Below are 20375 nucleotides of genomic sequence, written 5' to 3'. Positions count from 1 at the left end.
ACAGAGACATAAAACAGATAAAACTCTCAGGACTGAGAAGTAAAAGAAAGAAACGGGGCAGGTGAAACAGAGGTACAAGAACCATCGCGTGCTCTGACCTCCAGCAAAGGAGGGAAGTCCTCTATGTTGAATGCGTCCAGAAGCCCGGTGCTGCTCTCGTAGGTGGGGCTACCGCAGAGCTCCACCTGCACGTTGACGGGGTCGATGATGGACAGAGCGGTCTCCTGCTCACTGCCCAGCCGGCAGGAGAACACCTAAACACACGGAAACCGAGAGGAACCAGACAAACACAAACACTGGAGGATGAAAAGAACATCAGCTGAAATATGTTTGGAGGTCATTACATGATCTGGGCCCCAACAGTGAATAGACTCAGCCGTGCTCGAAGACTTGAGGGCTTTACCTCAATGCCTGCAAGGCTACCAGAGAAGGGGCGGTCTAGAAGGCGGGGCTTGTAGGTGAGGACAGTTGTACCCTTCAGAATGATGGCATTGGTGTCCAAACACGACGAGTCCTCCACAACCACAAACTCTGTCCCTGGACAGGACAACAGCGTAAGAGCACTTAAGCCCAAATACAAATGAAAGTGTTGTATTACAGAGAGGGCGTATCTCAGTGTTGTGGAATATTTACCCGTGACATTGAGCTTGACCTCCAGGTATTTCTCCTGGGTGACGGGGATGGTGGAGCGCTTCGTAACGACGCCGCTCTTGACGGTTTTGGGCATGACGGTGGCAGTACCCGGGTCACTGCTGCCGCTGGGCCAGCGGTGACGGGCCGGGCCTGGAACCTTCTCCACGGGCAAACGCAGGAAGTCTCTGACCAACTGCAGCCAGTCGAAGATGAGGAACACCCGAAGGTTGTTGAGGACCACAGTGAAACACGAGGACTCCCGGGTAGACCTACAACACAAACGCATCATATTAAAATACCCATCTCATGTAGATCAGGATGACTGAAATATCGGTTAGCTCTTGAAGGGAAAGAAAAGAAGGGGAAAAATGCTTTTAGCATTTAGTTGCTTATAGCATACAGATGCTTATATAGATGCTTATAGCAATTCCAGCATATAGAAGACGTTGTGTAGGATGTGGGAAACGGTACCTGTAATGCAGCTCTAACTGCAGAGAGGCTCGGTTGCCGCCGGTCTTGGAGGGCTGCAGAATGCAGTCAAACACGTTGTGTTTGCCCCCTGGAGCCCTGCCGGACCCCCCGTAGCGAGTGTCGTAGGCCAACAGCGAATGAGACACCAGGTTCACGGATGTGGACCCATTTGAGAAACTCTCAAACAGTAACTTGGACTTCATAAAATCGAACCTGTAAGATAAAGAAGAAAAACAGCTGATGTATTTCATCGTTTCTGGAGGAGAAAAAAAAATCCATGTTAAGAAGGTGGAGGTGAATTGCGCACCTGGCCAAAGACTGCTTGTTTCCTGTGGCTCTGGAGTCATCCAGTAACTCCAGACTGACATTTTTCATGTCGACTAGGAGAGAGAGGCCTGTGTACACGTCGCCGCTGAGCACCGTCTGCCAACGAGAAGCGCAGAGGAGATGGATGTCATGACAGCAACTCTGACGCACGAGGTACTCACAGGGGTCTATACACACTTCCCATATTGTGCAAAGCAGATGGACCTACACATAAGCCATCTGCAGACGTAGTTGAAAGGAAAACAGAGCCAACCGCACTAGCTTTGCTGCCATCATCTCATCTGTATAGCACGCTTCATTCATTGTTAGTAATTTCATAGAAGTCACAAATACATAAAGGAACTGAGGACCTGAACCCCTAACGACCTGAAGGGCTGGCGTGAGCTCTTACGTGGCTGCTGGGGTCCTGGAGGTTGTAGGGCCGGAGGAACTCCTCCACAGGTTCTCCCAGGTTGTGCTCCAGCAGGCCTCGGATCAGCTGATACCGCTCCAGGTCCACGGAGCAGTGCACGGACGACAGGCTGCCGTGGACGGACATGTCGGGGACGGTGTGACTCAGCTCCCTACAACACAAGGGGTGGGTGGTGTCATCACAGATGTAAAACATTAGAGGTGTGGCCCAGAGCTCTACATCAGGTTCAACGGGCTAAAGGGCCACAGACTACGCACTTTGTTTGGGGGAAGACCACGCTCTCTGTCTTTGCACTAAATATGGCCAACAGTAATAAAAGCTACATTTCTGAGGGGCCTAAAGATATTTGTAGTGTTTACATTTTTGCGGGGCTCCCACAGCCCTAATCCCCATGAACACGGTGGGGTTGACTGTAGTAAGAGAAAAGTGGTAAAAGTGGACAGCTTAGCACAGTGGGCAGTTTAGCATAGTGGACAGCTCACTCTGTTTCCATTGGCTCAAGACCACAGTGCCCACACAGACAGCTAAAGAGTAAACACGCCCCTGGTGCAGGGCAGCGCTGGCATTACTTGTCTAGGTTGCGTTCCACTTTGAGTTTGAGGCGGCAGCGTTCGGTCAGCAGGCTGCCGCCCGTCCTGCGCGCGGCGTAAGAGGGGAACGTCAGGTCAGCGTCCTGCTGATTCCCCCCGCTGTCCCGCGGCTCACAGGGCAGCCACTCTGCTGCAAACACATCCATCTCCTGCAGGTCTAGAGCGATGCAGTCTAGCAGACACACGTGATCCTCTACCACACACACACACACACACACACACACACACACACACACACACGTTAACTAGCATCTAGAACACAGCTGTCAAAAAACACAGCACAGTGAGATACTTCATCAAAGTGTATTAGTATAATAACTACTATTAATTATTATTATTATTATTATTATTATTATTATTAATAATAATAATTAAACTAATGCCAAGACACAAGTGCAGTAGCATAACGGATTCTAACCGGGGCTGGGAGGCGTATCTGGGTCAGCACCACGTCCTGTAGCAACCTCGGGCCTGCCCAGGGTGAAGCCAGAGGCCTGTGTACTAGAGGCCTGTGTGCTAGAGGCCTGGGTGCTAGAGGCTTTCGCTCTCTCTGTTGAAGTCTCCTCGCTTGCTTTTCCACAGGGAGGTTGAGCGTTCTTCACCCGATCCTTTGAAGCCACGAGAGTGAGAAAAAACATGGATGTCAGTCAAAAGTGCTGTGATAAAAACAACAAGAACAACAAAGTAGTAACGAGTGTAAAAATAGAGAGAGAGGAAAAACATATCTGAGAATGGAAGTATTAAAAGTTTACAGAATGATACTAGAGAAAAGTATTTCTCTGAAACAACAGACCGAACTGCATTATAACATTTGAGTATTTTGTACAGCCTGAAACATGAAGTGTGATGCCATGCACACCAGAAAGAGTTTCAGAGAGGTCAGATTAGCAAAAATGCAGGTAGATGTATGTCTCACAAGGATAATATAAAAATATAATAGGAAGATGTAGTGAAACAGAAACACCTCAAAACAACCACCAATGGCTGATACCTTATAGTATGAGGGGTCCTTGTAAGAATTTGCGTGCAAAATCAAATTCTTCAGAAACAAAGTTACAATATGGTAAATAATATTTTAAATGTTTTATATGATTTAAAACCATTACGGTAAACATTACATCATGTAATGTAAACAGTAGCCTTCAGATGCACAAAAAACTGGGGTACATCATATGTAGGACACATACATACCAACTGGAGTTTCATCTTAAAAGCCTGCACAATAGCCAGTTAGTGAACATGCATGGTGAGAGATAGTACCGCATCCATGAAGCTCTTCCATCACAGTGCTGGAGACTTAAGCTTACTGCTATTCTCCTTAAAGCAGGAACCTTCTCTACAATGAAGATACTCTCCTATCGAACTGAGCAGAGGGAAAATGCTCCATAGATGCATCCCATCAGTGCAGAGTCGCAGAACAGCTGTGTGTGTGCACACACTCATGCATGCGTGCGTGGGCGTGTGTGTGTGTGTCTGAGTGTGTATGTGTCTGTGAGTGTGTGTGTGTGAGTGTGTGTGTGTGTGTGTGTGTGTGTGTGTGTGTGTGTGTGTGTGTGTGTGTGTGTGTGTGTGTGTGTGAGTGTGTGTGTGAGTGTGTGTGAGTGTGTGTGTGTGTGTGTGTGTGTGCGTGCGTGAGCAAATATCCCGGGGGTTTGTGGCATGACTCACCAGAGAGGGAAAAAAGCTATGTGCCATGGTAAGTTTCTCTACCTTGTCTCTGAGAGAGAAGGTGCCGTGGGCCCCTGCAGGCAGGAAGCTGTTGTGCACCCTGAGCTGGCCCAGGTTGGCCACTAGGAGGCGCTTTGAGCGTGAGCTCTCTGGGATCAGGAGGACAGGAGCGCCTGCCTGAATGTCCAAGAGCACACGAGAAGCTCGCTGTGGTCGCTCGCGCACCTACAGACCAGGAGATAACTCTGTTCACCACCTCCATCACCTCAGGGCAGCAAATTACAACCTCAATGTATAAATATGCAATACATAGTAAACAACAAACGTCAAAATTTATTTAAACACTTAAGCCTAATTAGGCAAATGACTAATAGTAGGAGATGTATCACATATTATCACATATTATCCCTTTCATCTAAAGTAGCGCATAGAAAAACAATCCATTAGGAATTGCAGATTCAGAGAGTCATAACAAATAATAAATAATAACAAATAAAAGTCATAAATAATTGACTACAATGTAATAAATCTGCCAAATCTTCCATGTAATCTAGTGAAGGAGACGGATCACTGCTGATTACACTAACACTATCAAATTAAAAACATTAAATGTCAAACATGACATGTGAGTATCCTAATAAAACTACCGGTACTAATGCTCGGTTTGAAGCATGTCAACGCAGATGAAAGTATCTGGCAGACAAAAAACAAAAAACTGTCCCTCCCTGACTTGAGATTGTCAACTCCCAGAAACGGGAGTTGCAACTTCTAGTACTTCTAAAAGTACTACTTTTAGCACAGAATATTTAATTTTCAACTGCTAGCAAAATTTGTTTATAATATATTGTATATAATACACACACACACACACACACACACACACACACACACACACACACACACACACACACACACACACACACACTTTTCTATTCTATTTCTTTCCTGTTTATGAGTTTCAGTTAGGGACGGTTATTGTGTTTGCTTTCTGTTTGTTTTGCGGAAGGAACGCTAAGTTTATTTTGGTTCTTGTTGTTTTAGCCTCGTCAGCTCCTGAACCTCACTCCCTCCATGACCACATTATAGCGTTCAATTCAGCTTTCATTCAAAATCCGTTTTTTTTTCCTCCCTCATCGCTGTCCGGTGCCACGACCAGGTCGTAAAAACACTTATTGCACCAGGCTAGATAAACAGAATACAGGTTAATGGACACCTTAAACAGGGCGTTCAAACATAACTTGTCCAAAGGTTAACAGCAAGCAAGAGATGAAAAGGGTAAACTCACAGCCTGGCCCTCCACGGCTGCTCTCTGTCTGCCCAGGACGTCCTGCAGCTGTGTGAAGTGCTGGATGAAAGCCACTACCTCGGTCTGGAAGCGCTGCGTGTGCACGTACTGTACTGAGGCCATCTGCAGAAACACTTTCATGTCACAGTCCCGCACCAAGGAAGGGTCAGACTCTCCATACCTGTGCAAAGAACCGTGACTGGTGGTCAAATTGTTATCAAGAAGCACAGAAAGATCTATAACATTGCCAGTAAGTGTCCATTACTTAGTGATATTGAAGACAAGTGCCTCTCCTCCCCGTGTTGTGAAGCGTTCCCTATACAGGTCACCATGTGGGGTCAGATCACTTAGTGACAGACTGCCCAAGCTTCCATGCAAGGAAAGATCTCCATCTATGATAGAATGACAGATGTAATTGGTGCTTAGCTGAAATTCATTAAACCTATATACATGATAAGGGATATGCTCCTTAGAAATAAACATTTAAAAAAGTCTTTTAGCTCACCTATCATTTCTAAGTGTGTAATCAATTTTGAGACGCTAGCTTTAGCAAGTTCGTTAGTCTTCTTATTCAACACTAGGGACAGGGAATGAACCTATGAAAGGAAAACACACATCACATTTAAAGCTCTCACAAACATTCTACATTTTCATGTAGATTCAACATAATACAATTAATGACAAAATCTACACCTTCAGGTCTAGCTTAGTGTTTATCTTCTCCTCTGCTTCTTCCTCAGTCTCAGGGTACATATCTGCCATGTTATACAGAGAGTTTGCAGACATGGGCTCAGGAGAGGCAACAGGCACTTTCACAGCATGGTTATTGGCCGTAGAGCCAATGCCAAAGAAGTCGAGAATGACGACCCAAGTTTGCAGCGTTATGAGGACATCCAGACAGTTGAAGTCCACGTCTATACTACGACCAATGCTGCCATAGCGCGTCTTAAACTCAGGGTGCCTTCTGTCCACCATTAGCACACTGATGTGGACCAGAGAGTCATCAAAGTCTGGTGGAGGATGAGGGGATGGTGTATTTCGAGAGGGTGATGGAGGAGGAGTGCTAGGGCATTCTGGGTCCTTCTTACTTTTCTTGCCTGAGCCCGCAGGAGTGCTAGGGTGCCTCTGATAAAACTGGAACACGTTCTGGGTCTCCTCAATTTGAGCTGGCAGCGACCGTGGCATTTCTGGATACATGACATTGGACGGTGATGGACATGACTGGGAGAGGTATTCTTTAGTGCTAAAGGTAGATAGTTTGGGGGCCCCTCTGGAAACCATAAGGTGCTTGTGCTTTGATTCAGGATTTGACTCCAGAAGGTCTTCCATGAGCAGGGAGCGAAGGGCCAGCTGGACTGACAGAGAATGTGGATGCTCCTTAGTGAAGTCCCCTTCCAGATCCTGGAAGCGCAGACTGACCAGGTCCTGAGATCCTTGACTGAGGTCTCCACTCAGCTGTACCTGAAGCTCAGATACCTTGAAGGTGGCTCTGACTTGGGTGAAAGAGGGAGGTTGTAGAGGCTGGGTGTGGTTCTGAGGGAGTGAGGATGAGAGGGAGGACGAGATCGAGGAGTAAGACAAACCGATGAGAGGGCTGTCCCGAGCAAACAACCCGCCCTGTGGATCAGGGAAGCGATGTGATTTGGTGGATGACGGTGTTGGAGGAGGGGGAGTTGGAGGCTGATTGGGAGTTACTCTCTGTTCCTCGATCAAAGACAGGTTATCTAGAGTTTGGAGAACCTGTTCATATACAGCTTTACAAAGGAAAACCTAAAAGGACAAAAAAATATATCATGAATGTGAAATTCATATTAGAGAAGTTGCATTCACTACTATGACTGTGGTGATTATTCCGGGTTACGTTACCTTAACAGCACTGACAAATTTGCCTTCTACTCTAAGTAACCCTGTACTGTGGTATGGTTCATCACAGAACTGTATATCTTCAACAGTAGGAACCTTTTCGAGAGTAAACTGGATGGTACTGTCCTTAAGAATGTGAAATGCTGAAAAGAGACCAGAAACAGTAAAACACAGAAACAGTAGGAAAGCCCATTTAATAAAAGCATTGCTAAATGTAATATGATTGTCACATTTTACGCTTTCACTGAAGCCTAAGGCTGCCCATCGCATTTAAAATCTCTGATGAGCTAAATGGTCATAATTTAAGCAAATAACTTCTTGGCAAACCAGACAGGTGAAAGCATAAGTTAAACAGTTAAGAAGGACTTCATTCTTAAATCACTTATTTTTAAACATACTGATGTAATTTTTCAATGTGTGTAAACCTGGTGTCATAAAGGTAACCTTTCTCACCTTTTCCGTGGCTTAAATACTCAAAGAAGTCATGCCGAGTAAACTGTGGCTCATCCAGGTAGACATTGGGATTATGAGATGGTGACTGACTGGAGAAGGAGCTTCTGTCAAATCGAGGTACTTTCTTCAGGACTAGATTACTTGTATTAACAGAATACAGCCTTATGTCTTTAACTTCAACCTGCAATTTCTGCCCTTCCAAATCTTGCCCTGATTCAAAGTTCTGAATGGTAATGCTTCCAAGGTGACCAACAAGAAGTTCATGGTGTCCAGGTTTCCGAGGAATTGATACAACAGGTGATTCTATACTGACATTCAGAGTAAGTTTGACCAGAAAAGAGTCTGTGCCTTGTTCTTCCTCAGGACCAATAAGATCTTCTTCATATTCAAGAGGCTCTAGAGTATAGTTGCTTTGACTGTGCAATCTGGATCTCCTGGAAGGAGTCTCAAAGAGAGAGACCATCCCACTGTATTCTGCGGTTTTAGTAGCCAGCACCGAGGACACTTTTGTGGCAGCACTCTTTAGCATTGAGCGAAAGTTGTCTTCAACTTCATTAGCAGAAAGACTGAGCTCTTTCAAGAACTTGGCCGAGTGGTTGTAGTGCAATGATGCCATATGGAGCTCCAGAGAGCACTCACCTACGGACTTCTCCAAAAGATGAAAATTTAAAGCTTCAGAGGGAACAGTCCCTGATCTAGGAAAAAATGTGATGCTTTCAGCAGGGGAATCATCTTCTAAATTTCCAATACTGACCACAAACTGACTTCTGCCCCCTTCTTGGGTCAAATCTACAAGTTGAATGCAACCCAGGGAGCCATTGACATCAAGTCGACTACCCATAGAAACATTGACTTTTGTCCCATTTATACTGGCTGTGGCAATTTTCATGCCTCTTTTTTCACCACCTAAGGTAGTTCCAGTTGAAACTGTTCGCAAGAGCAGCATATTTAACCTATGGATTTCTACAGTTAACTCCTTATTCTGATCATAAGTAGACTGATAGGTTTCCTCTTGGTCCTGTCCATTCGGCAGTGGTGGTGGTTGCTGTGCGGAGGGAGTCCAAGTGTTTTCTTCTTTAGGAAAAGATTGCTGGAGAAATTTGAGCAGCTCTACAATGGTTTCAGGGTTGAGAATAATATCCAAATTGTTGACCTGCATGGTGGTGACCTGTAGGGAGCTATCTAGGTTCATGGATGGGCAGTCTGAGCTGACAAACTGGTACTCCAGTCTAATGAGTGCCTCCTCGTTGTTAAGAAATGAGGTAAGTGGAGATACTTTGTCAAAAGGCAGACCCAGGTCTGGTTCAGGAGACTTCCCATCTTGTGAGACTGGTGATGTAGGCTGGCTCTCCCTAAGACTCCCAGTGGGCACATCAAAACTAAGGTGCTTATGAGATGCCACAAGCAGGTCAAAATCAGAGCCATATGTCTGCATGGTGTCCACCAGAAGAAGACCGTGGACTGTGAGACACATATCAACATCATAAGGTCTCTTTACAAAGTGAGCATTTGTACCAAACACCTTCAGTACAGATATATACCGCCCCCCACATTCCACACCAAGCTGCATGTAGTTGATGTTGAACTCCGCAAGAAGAAGTCTGGATTCAACCAGAACTTCTCGTGTATGCTGCTCTAGAGTCATGACACTCTTGGTAAGGTTCTTGTCAGACCCCTGCAATTTCATTTGAATTTCTTTCTGAAATATATTTTCATGGCGGAGTGGCAGTGGATCAGGAGACTTCATGGTCTCTCCATCATCACATGTGTTCTCATCTGCACTTGTGCGACCGAGTCTTGCCAGACAGCTTCTTAACGCGGTCATTTTCTCCAGGTTAATGTGCACCTTGAGATCTGGTAAGGTCCCTGAGAGGACAGCACCAGGGAGCTGAGGATCAGAGGTGTAACGCAGTCTCTGCTCCAGTTGCAACAGCACATTGAACTTCTCCACGACGTGGGTGGGCCCAACGTCACTCTCCTGTAGATGTTTCCAGTTGTCTTTGTAGCGGCCAACCATGATCTGAAGGTCATTAAAAGATAAGGAGTACTTCTCATACAAGATCCTGCTGAAAGCCTGGACTCCCTCTGCAGATTTAAGGATGGAAAGGTCAGGGGTCTTCTCCAGACCTTTAAACTCTCTCTCTGGTTCAGGTAGTGGAGACTCTGGAGGTGTTGCTAGTGGAGTCTGGTATTCATCATCACTGAACTCCTCATCTTCTGACCGAGAGGTCCTGGACTTTGTTTTAGAATCTTCTATAATCAAAAGAAGGATAGACTACATATAATTGCTCCATCAATCAAGCAAAGTTAACATAAAAGCTAAAACAGTGAACAAAAATATTTTACCAAATTGAGTACCTTGTGAATTTGTAAGGAGAATTCGACCTAGATCGACTACCACTAGCATGGGGTCCTCAGATTGAAAATCATCTGGGAAAATAACTTGAGGGGCACATATATCCAATTTCATTGTCCAACGCTTACTATTCTCCTAGAGCAAACAGGACACAATAAAGGTTGTAAACACTACTACAAACACATTAGCCACATTAGTATGACCACATGAACATACTGAAACAACAGAAATTGCTAAATGCCTTACAATGAACTCTCCAACCAGCAACTGGTCTATTGTTTGCCGAATTTCAGCCTTTGTCTGCATTTTCAGCTTGTTGTATTGTCTCCTAGCTGCCTCAGCCACTCTCAACTCTAACTCAGACTGATAACCAAACCCTAGAATGGCAAGAGCAGTAAATTAAAAATTATACAGGAACTAACAATGGAAATTCAAATAATTCAGTTATCCAGTACCAACCTGAGGTATGAACCCTTCCCCTGTAGAAAAAGTCAGCCACTTTCTTGATAGCCTGAGGGTTGTAGATGATGTTGAGAGGACTGGTATTGACCTCCAGTCTCCTCTCAAATGTACTTCTTATTGGATTACGCTCATAGATCATCTCAAAAACAGGGGGTGAAGAGGATTCCATATCAGGAGCTGAATAAGTTAATAAATAAAAGAAAAAAGTAAAAAAATCTGCACAGAATGACTTCTGTATTTAAAAAGAATTCATACATAATGCTAAAGCTTGTCCTGCTGGCCTAAACACACAAACACCCACACATACACAGAAACACAAAAAATGTAGTACAAGAAAAATAGGATGCTAATATATACATTAGAACAACTCACCCATATTGCTTTTGTCTGTGCTACTATTCTGTCCAAAGGGCTGATTAATAGCAACAGCAACCTTGTCCTAAAATATGTTACAGAAAACATTTCAAAATGTGCCGTATTTTTTGTCAATTGTGATTTTTACACCGCAATCGAAATTTGTCCTCCGCTTTTAACTCATGTGTGCAGTTAGAACACACACACACACTAGTGATTACTAGGGGGCTGTGGATCACACGTGCCCAGAGCGGTGGGCAGACCTTGCCCGGCGCCCGGGGAGCAGTTGGGGTTAGGTGCTTTGCTCAAGGGCACCTCAGTCATGGCCTCAGGTCTGGGAATCGAACCCACGACCCTCCGGTCACAAGACCAGTTCCCTACCACCAGGCCATGACTGCCCATGACTGCATCCTGAAGCATCAAAGCATGACCAGATCAGAGCAAGAAAAACATTGTTGCATTTGCACATGTAGAAGTCAATTTTCACACAGTACGGTAGAGAAGATTACCGGTTTTGGTGAAACCAGGACAGGGAAGATGGAGCCCTGGGTGGTGAGGTCTCTGAGAAACAGCCCTCCAAGCTTAACAGACAGCAGAGAGGACTCTGAGCGAGGTAAAGACTCAACACCAATCTTTACCCCTGGAAATCAATGCAAAACAAACAAATAGCTTAAGAAAAAAGTGAAACACACTATATATATGCTGTAATATTTTCAGAGTCAGAAAAAGGTACCTGAGAACTCCAGTTGTATGAGCCCACTCTCACTGGACAAAGGATTCAGCTTGTCTTGCAGGAACAGAGTGATGGCTGCTTTCTCAAGGAAGAAATCTAGTCGTGCAAATAGGTGATCCCTCCTGGTGAAAGTGTTTAACGTCTGAGACTCTTCCAGTGGGTCGAAGAGGTCATCTGTTTCGGCTGTGAACGGCAGAAGTAATTCATGTTAAATAAATTATGCATGAAACACTTTAGGCCAGATTTTCTTTTTAAAAAGGTAACGCTATAGTAAAGAAAATGTGATGTACGTTATGATGGGGCAGTCATGGCCTAGCGGTTAGGGAACTGGTCTTGTGACCGGAGGGTCGCAGGTTCAATCCCCAGACCTGAGGCCATGACTGAGGTGCCCCTGAGCAAGGCCCTTAACCCTCAATTGCTCACTTGTATAAAAAATGAGATAAAAATGTAAGTCGCTCTGGATAAGGGCGTCTGCCAAATGCCATAAATGTAAATGATGTACAATATTTAATTCCCCTTCATAAAGTTACTGTGCCAATAATTAGCAAACTGGAGTCAATATATGCAAATTGTACCTTTACCTGGCTTGGTTATAGTCAATCAACACTGATGTATAAATGAAGTCTTACATATTGTGGTTGTGTGCACACATTTGCATGTGTGGCCAAACATTGTAGGAATGGATCATCCAATCCAAACTAGAATGTTATATTACATTTATCATCAGACAAGCTCAGGAGGTTATTATTAGGGAGCAGTCTTCTATTATGAAACACTAATGGAATATGCAAATGAGGACAAAATGCAATAGCACCATAATCCATAAAGTACACTGGCGATCCATATTTATGAATAAGGAAACATACTGTGGCTCTGTTTGCTTTTACAGTCACATTAAATATGGCAGTTCATTTTATGAATTTATAAATTTCATATAATAAAGAAAGACAACATTAAAAGCAATAATCAATGACTTACGCAGCACTATAATCTGAGGAAACGGAAAACAGTGAAAAAATAAGGCAATCTTGAGAAATGTTCATCCTGTGTGAGACATTTCCAAATACAAAAACATCTCCCCTCACCCAGAATGTCCCATTCGGCAGTTCCTTGCATGAGGTCGTCAGTCATTGGCTGGCCGTCTGGCCCCCTCTCAGCGCCTCCATACCAGCCACCCCAGCCAGGGAACCAGGACTGCAGGTACTGGATCATACCAGAGCTGCCACTCTTTGGAATCGAGCTGGACGGGGACGTGGCCTCGGGCTCTGACATGGGCTCTCTAATGTTCTAAGGATTAATAAATAGTGAAGTGGTGAGTAGTGCAGGAGAGCCGATTAACACACTGCTCATTCATTACCAAGAGCCAGCACCCATTACTAAGAGCCAGCAGCACTCGTTTTTAACAAGACCTTCTGTGATGTTCTTTTTTTTTATCCGCAAAGTGCTGCAATAATAAATAACTTTCTGAAGAAGGAGCGCATGCGAGTGATGGCTTTCGCAGTCTGTGCCAGAAATGAACACAAGTCTGTCACGAACTGTGATGAAAGCTAAGATCAGAAGCTCAGTCCATGGGGTTACGTCTCTTCATGTCTTACATCTATGTTTAATGTCAAGCAAGCTGTTTTATCTCAGCACCAGGCCCTTAAATTTAATGCCCTTCGTGTTTCACCAAACACCAGATCGGCTTGCCTCTGCAATCTCCAGTTGCTTCCGAAAGGAGTCATGCACAATTTCCCTGAGACTCTGCAACTCCTCGACTGTCTGTTCATCTTCAATCCTCTCAAACTCAATCTGTTAATCAAAGACACACAATTCTACAATCAAATCCACCTTGAGGCATCCCCATTTTCACATTAGAATTAAAACGAGTTGACTTTTTAAGACACTGTTGATTTATACTGTAATATGTCAGTCCTCCAGGACCATAATAGGTGTAGTGGGGGGGGGAAGATTTACCTCCTCATCTGCGGTCAGAGCAACTCCTTCAAGTCTTTGGCCATAGAGGCTCGTGTAGAGCTGTGCATCGCGTGCACGCTGAAGAGCAAAGTCCCAGTTGCTACGCCTGTGCTTCTCCCTGATCTTGTTGAGGTTAGCACGGATGGCAAACATCCACCACTGCCGGCAGCTACAAGGAACAAGCATCAGGTGTTATAAATGCAGAGCCATGTACACACAAACAGAGAACAGTAAACCATGCTAAAAAAAATAATATTTGCACATTTGCTTGTATTTTCAAATAAGATGCAAAAAGCCTTACTTTCCTGAAACAGGAACTTTGGGTCTCCACTTTCGATAAAGCATCTCCCTCTCTCGCCTGTCCAGCTCTTTCAGAAAGGCCATTATCTGCTGGTATTGGACCTGTATTTTGGATTAAACCAAAAGTACCCTTTGAGATGTCTACACAGACCACTGGAATATCTCTTAGGTTCCTTCCCCACAGCCTTATAGGTGTTTTCGACATAGCCGCTGACCCGCCTGTCCGTACCTGCGACAGGAGCAGTGAGAGGGGCTCCAGCTGCACCTGACCCTGGATGCGTGGAGTGTGACGAGACCGCAGGGGCTCTTTCGACGCATTCCTCCGCAGAAGAACGGATGCGCACACAGGCTCAAATATGTACTGGTGCTGTCGGCTCTGCATGCACGTGGTCATGGTCTCCTATTGGGGGAATGCATGTCCAGGAGAAAATGATCATAAACCCGGAGACTACTCTGCTAACTTGTTATATTATTTAAAAAATCGGTATTATTAATTCTGCATTATTCTGTTGTTGTTGTTTACAAAGCAATACCTGTATTTCAGCTTGAGGAAGACCAGCAAGCATGCTACACTGGGTGTCCCAGTACACACTAAACTCCTCAATCTCCAGCTGCTTCTGACGCATGAGCCTCTGAGCCTGTGAGCAAAGAATTCAACTAGCATGAGAGAAAGCTGTGAGACATGTTGGAAATTAAATGACCATAATTGTTGACCTCACCCGTTCTTTAGAGGAGTTCTGTGCTGAAACATTCTTAATACATATTCCAAAGGCAAACGGTTTTTCTGGGTTGGAGAAGTCATCCTCAAACCTTAAGTGCACACCCTGAATCTTCAGCTGCAGATGTAAAGACATGTAAAGTCACGTTACTGTGATTCAACTGCACTCCCATTACAACAGAATGAAATTAACCGTCTAATTTAATTTACAAACTGGAAAAATTGGAATTACCTCAATATTCTCAACTATTCTGGTGACCACGGAGGCAGTGACAGAATACCAGTATGACTCGCCCCTCTGTTCGCATTCACTCTGAATCACAAAGACACATTATTACAATCGTTTTCTTTTAGAGGCAGGTGTCCAGTTCTTTTGCACTGAAGCATCTGTCACTATTTTTCCAAGCTGCACCTGCTCACCTTCCATTTGTCCTCTAAAGCCTTGAGCAGTTGTTTCTTCTGCTCACGCTCATCTTCCCTTTCCTGCTCCTCATCGTACTTCTGTGGCTGGACAGGGCCGATAATCAGATTGAGCTGGGACATGGAGACGACCCAGGGGTCACTGTGAGGTCGATAGAAGGGGATCTGAAGCACGATTTTCCCAATGAAGCCTGTGGTGGTTTAGAAGCATAAAACAAGTGTTACACTAATATTAAAATAAATATTTATGTCTATTGTACACTCTGATCTCTTTTTCAATATTAAGCACTAAGCATTAAGAACTGTTCATTTTTATTTATACAACAAATCACTTTTGCTAGCCACACTGTATATGCACTTTTTTCTGTCACTAAAACAAAAATGTCTTTATATGTAATATTTTTAATATCATTGTTCGCACAAGTTTCCTCAGTGGCATGAAGCTCACACAGTGCTAACCAAGCACTCACCTGCTTTGACCTCAAAAGGCAGATCAAACCCTCTGAGTGCATCTTTTCTTAGAGGAAGATTTTCAAGCTCTACAGCTCCTGGACCACAAAAGATAATCACAGCAGTGATCATGTTAGACATCTCACCAAGTTCGGCCACTCACATGCCGCATGCCACACAATGAGGAAACGTCATACCTTTGAGAAGAGCAACGGAGAGCTGATCAGTGTTCAGGTTGCTAACATATTTGCCCAGGTACGTGTTGAGCACCCATGCAACAAGTCCCTCCAACATTATGGGTCAGGGTGGAGGGAACAGGCAAGGCAGTACATTAATAGGACGGAAGCTTTGAAGGCAAACAGGCACTTGACTGTCAATGCTCACTCCGGTCATCTGAACTCTAGCAAACAAGAAACAGTCCAAATATTAGTGTGCTATAGAAACGTACATCAATCCCAACCAAATCAACATAAACATTTATGACATGTAGCTTGGCCTAACATTACACTGGTCAGCACCCACAAATAAATCTCCTAAAGTGATCTACCTGTATCATCAGGTACTGGAGATCGCAGAGACGTAAGGTTTGCTTACCATAGTATTGGGCCGAATGTGACCTTTCAGAATAAGCAGTTTAGTCCACACACACTTGACTAACGTCATTAAGTTTCACAGGACAACAGGGAGTCCAGTGTCCAACAAACACAACAACGTCCTGAACCCTGTCCTCGTCAAAACTGAAATAACGCTGAAAGACCTTCGCGTTGGTCAGAGTTGTAGTCGTGCCCACATCATTAGACCATAAACCTGACAGTCCTCATGCTGGCCAAGCCTACACGACAGACACAATAACGACAGACAGAATAACGACAGACAGAATAACGACAGACACAATAACGACAGACAGACACAATAACGACAGACGGAATAACGACAGACAGACAGACGGAGGCGAGCAGACGGCTAACGTTAGCTAGCTGCTACCTAGCTAGCATTCCTTGGTTAACAACCAGCAACTTTTTAAACATGATAGAAAACTGGAGTAAGGGACACATCAAGGTTTCTATAACGCGGACCTGCTCTTGCGAAACGTGCCTTACCGAAGCGATATAGTTTATTATTATAGCGTCTGTTTCCGTCTGTTTATCGTCCACATCTGTCAAACTGAAGGAGTTTCCTGGAGCGGCCGCGCGGACAACTGCGCCTCTTCCGGTCACGTGCCAAAACAAAACACACACAGCCGCCCACGCGTTTGTAAGTGTGGACATCTAGCGTTTGGGTGTACAACTGAGAGAACAGTGTGATTCCACGTTTAATATTAATAGTAGCTCGTTGTACTATGAATGGCACTATAAACAATCGTTTTACCAAATGTTTTTAATATATATATTTTAGGTTTTCGTACGACGTCAAACGGTAAAAAACAAAAATAGCTGAGAATACATAGAGGCCTATCCCGTTTGGGTGTGTAGTTCTAATGGTGGACATCTTAGGGCGCAACTGGGCAAAAATAAAAACGAAGATGTTGACACAGACAAATGAGACAATAATACCGGATCCATATAAGACTGCACTCATATAGACCTTACAGACATTCAAACAAACAAATGAACACATGATTGATTGCCAAGAATAAAAAGGAAGCATTTGTCTTATATCCATTGTGGTCCTCTAAAATTCAAATTGATAGACTGTAAGTCAGGCAAGAACAATTTATTTAGCAGCAATTTCTTCAATGCATGTTTATAAGTACCAAATAATCTCCTGATAATTTATCATATAACACTCAACATAAATATTTTTTGTTTATTAACTAAATTAAATTAAAACAATTTTAAAAGTGTCTACTCTTTCAAATCTTCCTTTGAGATTAAACCCACTTAATGGCCATCTCATCAAAGAATATCACTTTTAATTTTAAATGTGTTTGGAAGGTCAAACACTATGATATCCTTTGTCTACATTCATAGATGTTCAAGAAACAAGCTTCTGTGGAATGGGAGTTTCTGTGTCTGGACTGTAGCTCATACAGTATACAATGCCTTGAAATGTTATCCTAAATCTTTTCCAACAGCTGTAGAAAAGATACACAAAACTGAGTCTGTAATTTCCCCCTTCTGTCTTTCTGGCTTTTAAAATTTTTGTTTGTTTATAAGACGAACAATTTAAACAATCTTGAATTTCTCTGGTACCTTTCTTTATTCAATTGAGAAACTAAAAATATGGGTATTACAGACATCAGTGACTTTTGCAGAGTCCCTAAGAAATCTGATATGAATATCTATAATATCTAATGCTATACTAGTTTTGAGTCACTTAATATCTGACTGTGGTTTCACGAACCTTATCGAAAAGTATCCATGGATACCATTTTGATCATAATGGATTTGCAACTGCTGTTCATTATAGATACCTGGACATTATGGAATATTAGAAGCTGATGCTCTAAATCAGTACACTGCTTTTTGCACTCCTTGGATCTTATATTCCTTCAATGTCTTCCAGTTTTGAGGCTCATTTTCATATTATATTACATTCAGTTAGGATGTTCTAAGCTGCCAGAACCATTCTCTTCTCTTAGTTCTGTCTTGTTGCAGTGTGCACCTTTTTAATAATTTGTACTGTGAGTGGCAAAGTTTGAATATTTAGCATTAGACAAATTACACAAATAGGCAATACAGTTCTTTGTGTAGTACCCAAATGCTTTGATGCTTTGTAGGATGGAATCTGTAAGCAATACACACACACACACACACACACACACACAAAGGCAGTCACACATTTATAGCCCTTGGGCTATTTTGGTCTTGGTTTAACATTTCTTCCAAGTATCCTACAATCATCATGAAATGTTCAACAGAGTTTAGCATTAAATCTATTATTGTGTCTTTTTTCAATGCTACACAATGAAACTAGGGCAAGGGTTTGTATATAATTAAACTACTTTTAAAAACTTAAGATCCATTTTCTACACAAGTTACTTTATGCTATGTAATCTCTTTTACACTGTCTCTTCTTGAATCTATACTGCTAATGTCAGCCTTCAGTAATGATTTGTGTTCCAAGTCTTCAATTGTAATTACTGAATTATAATGACATGACATCATCTTACATGATAAGATCTAAAAGTCTGTAACCTACTGTGCAAAGTAATCCACTGAAATCAGGCAATGTGCACCCTTGACCACACTAGGCCTCCTGGGGGCGCTGCTGTCCCACCATGCATTTCAGCGGTAAACATATCCATTCCGCCTGTCTATATTTGTCCTGCATCTTGAGAGTACAAATTGGCTGCGCTTTTGAATAGAACACAGAATATCAATAATCCCTGCAGATGTGAAGCTTTGCCCTTCCTGCCCGATGATGCGCTGCTCCATAATCCATTGCATGCTTGTGGTGGCATAGAAGGCCATCTGCTCAGCTTACGTTCTTATGAACCCCCACATCTGGACAGAAAAGGAAGACAGGTCCCATTCTCTCTCTCTCTCTCTCTCTCTCTCTCTCTCTCTCTCTCTCTCTATCTATCTATCTATCTGCAACTTTATCTCTGTATCTGAGATGTCTGAGAAGTATATCAGATGTGGATCATCTTTGGGAAATTTGCTTAATGTTTGGAATATCACACATCGGTTTATAATAAATTATTATTTAGAATTAATCAATTCAGTTTTGGTACAGAAAACATCATTTGAAAAAAATCCATATATGTTCTTTAGATTTTGCAATAATGTATAGATGAAACTATTATTGCAAACAATACAATCTGACGATGCTCCAGTTATATTGCTGATCTCTTTGAAATTGCTGTATATTTACTTCCAGTGTAAATGTAACAGAGTGCAGGGGGGGTGGGGTAGCTACAGCACGATCGGATACGTGTGTGCCTTTAGCCTTATGTAATTAACACTAAACAGGGTGGAGCTTTGCCACATGTGTAAGGCAGGCAGCTTGCGTGTCAGTAACAGTAGAGGTACACAGGAAGCCAGGTCACGCTGGTTGTTGTTTTCGGGGATGTGGGTTGCACACCCAGGGTGCAGCGTGATAATGAGGAGTGCAGGGGGATCGGTGTCCTGAGCCCGAGTGCTACAGTAATCTGCACCGCTGCCCAGAGAGGCAGACCCTGACACGAGTCTGTGTGAACCTTCCTGCCCGCAACTCTGTTTAAATAAAAACAACAATACCGATATGCTAGTGTGCTGTTTGAATCATCAATGAATATTATACGTTGAATTAATGTAATAACAAAAGTAAGAATGAAGTAAGGAAATATAATGGCATCTGGGAAACAGATGATCTGTAAATATATTTCAGTAAAGCCCAAAGGTACACTGCAATGGCATACATGGGGCATGCCATGTAATGACGTGGTGGGTCTATAAATAATAATAAGTATTTACCCACTACCAAATACATAACAAGCATACATAAAGATGTAAATATATAAATGTATAACATATAAGCATATATAATTATATAAATATGTAATATATACACATATATATAAATATATAAATATGTACCATATAAGCATATATACATATATAAATATGTAATATATACGCATATATAAATATATAAATATGTACCATATAAGCATATATACATATAAAAGCATATATAAATGTATAAATGTTTTTCCTGTGAGTGATCTGCTGGTCTGGGGAAGTGTGAAGGCAGACTGAGACTCATGACACTGCAGATACCAGCACGCTGGGCCACTGCCATGTAACTATGGCGACAACAAGATTTTGGCCAGTGAAGATCCTCACATTGATGTCTCATTCTGGCTTCCTAAAAGGACTGGGGAGAGAGGGGGGGGGGGGGGGGGGGGGCTGCAGAGGAGGTTGAGAGAACATGAATAATTTTATGGGCACTCTTATCTTCCATCTGTGGGGTGTACGAGGAGAAAGGATGCCCGCATACG

General features: G+C 43.2%; 1 protein-coding gene across 1 annotated transcript in view; it reads right to left on the bottom strand.

Annotated features, from left to right (window-relative positions):
- Positions 1–16650, bottom strand: part of vps13d (vacuolar protein sorting 13 homolog D) — a 46384-nt gene extending 29734 nt beyond the window's left edge. The window contains 33 exon segments of the mRNA XM_076992004.1: positions 99–254; positions 404–537; positions 634–902; positions 1105–1317; positions 1412–1527; positions 1823–1994; positions 2413–2626; positions 2852–3041; positions 4102–4326; positions 5387–5567; positions 5652–5778; positions 5892–5982; positions 6080–7156; positions 7253–7392; positions 7703–9955; positions 10061–10193; positions 10305–10435; positions 10518–10697; positions 10893–10959; positions 11384–11514; positions 11608–11790; positions 12693–12894; positions 13297–13398; positions 13564–13732; positions 13865–13965; positions 14093–14263; positions 14397–14501; positions 14583–14699; positions 14814–14894; positions 15002–15192; positions 15472–15549; positions 15649–15851; positions 16552–16650. Of these exon segments, the coding sequence (XP_076848119.1) occupies positions 99–254; positions 404–537; positions 634–902; positions 1105–1317; positions 1412–1527; positions 1823–1994; positions 2413–2626; positions 2852–3041; positions 4102–4326; positions 5387–5567; positions 5652–5778; positions 5892–5982; positions 6080–7156; positions 7253–7392; positions 7703–9955; positions 10061–10193; positions 10305–10435; positions 10518–10697; positions 10893–10959; positions 11384–11514; positions 11608–11790; positions 12693–12894; positions 13297–13398; positions 13564–13732; positions 13865–13965; positions 14093–14263; positions 14397–14501; positions 14583–14699; positions 14814–14894; positions 15002–15192; positions 15472–15549; positions 15649–15745 (7797 nt within the window). The 5' untranslated portion in view covers positions 15746–15851; positions 16552–16650.
- Positions 16651–20375: the final 3725 nt, after the last annotated feature.

This window comes from Brachyhypopomus gauderio, unplaced genomic scaffold, assembly GCF_052324685.1.
Source record: "Brachyhypopomus gauderio isolate BG-103 unplaced genomic scaffold, BGAUD_0.2 sc88, whole genome shotgun sequence".
NCBI lineage: Eukaryota > Metazoa > Chordata > Actinopteri > Gymnotiformes > Hypopomidae > Brachyhypopomus > Brachyhypopomus gauderio.
Note: the sequence above shows the minus strand (reverse complement) of the source record. Positions and strands in the feature narration are given on the sequence as shown.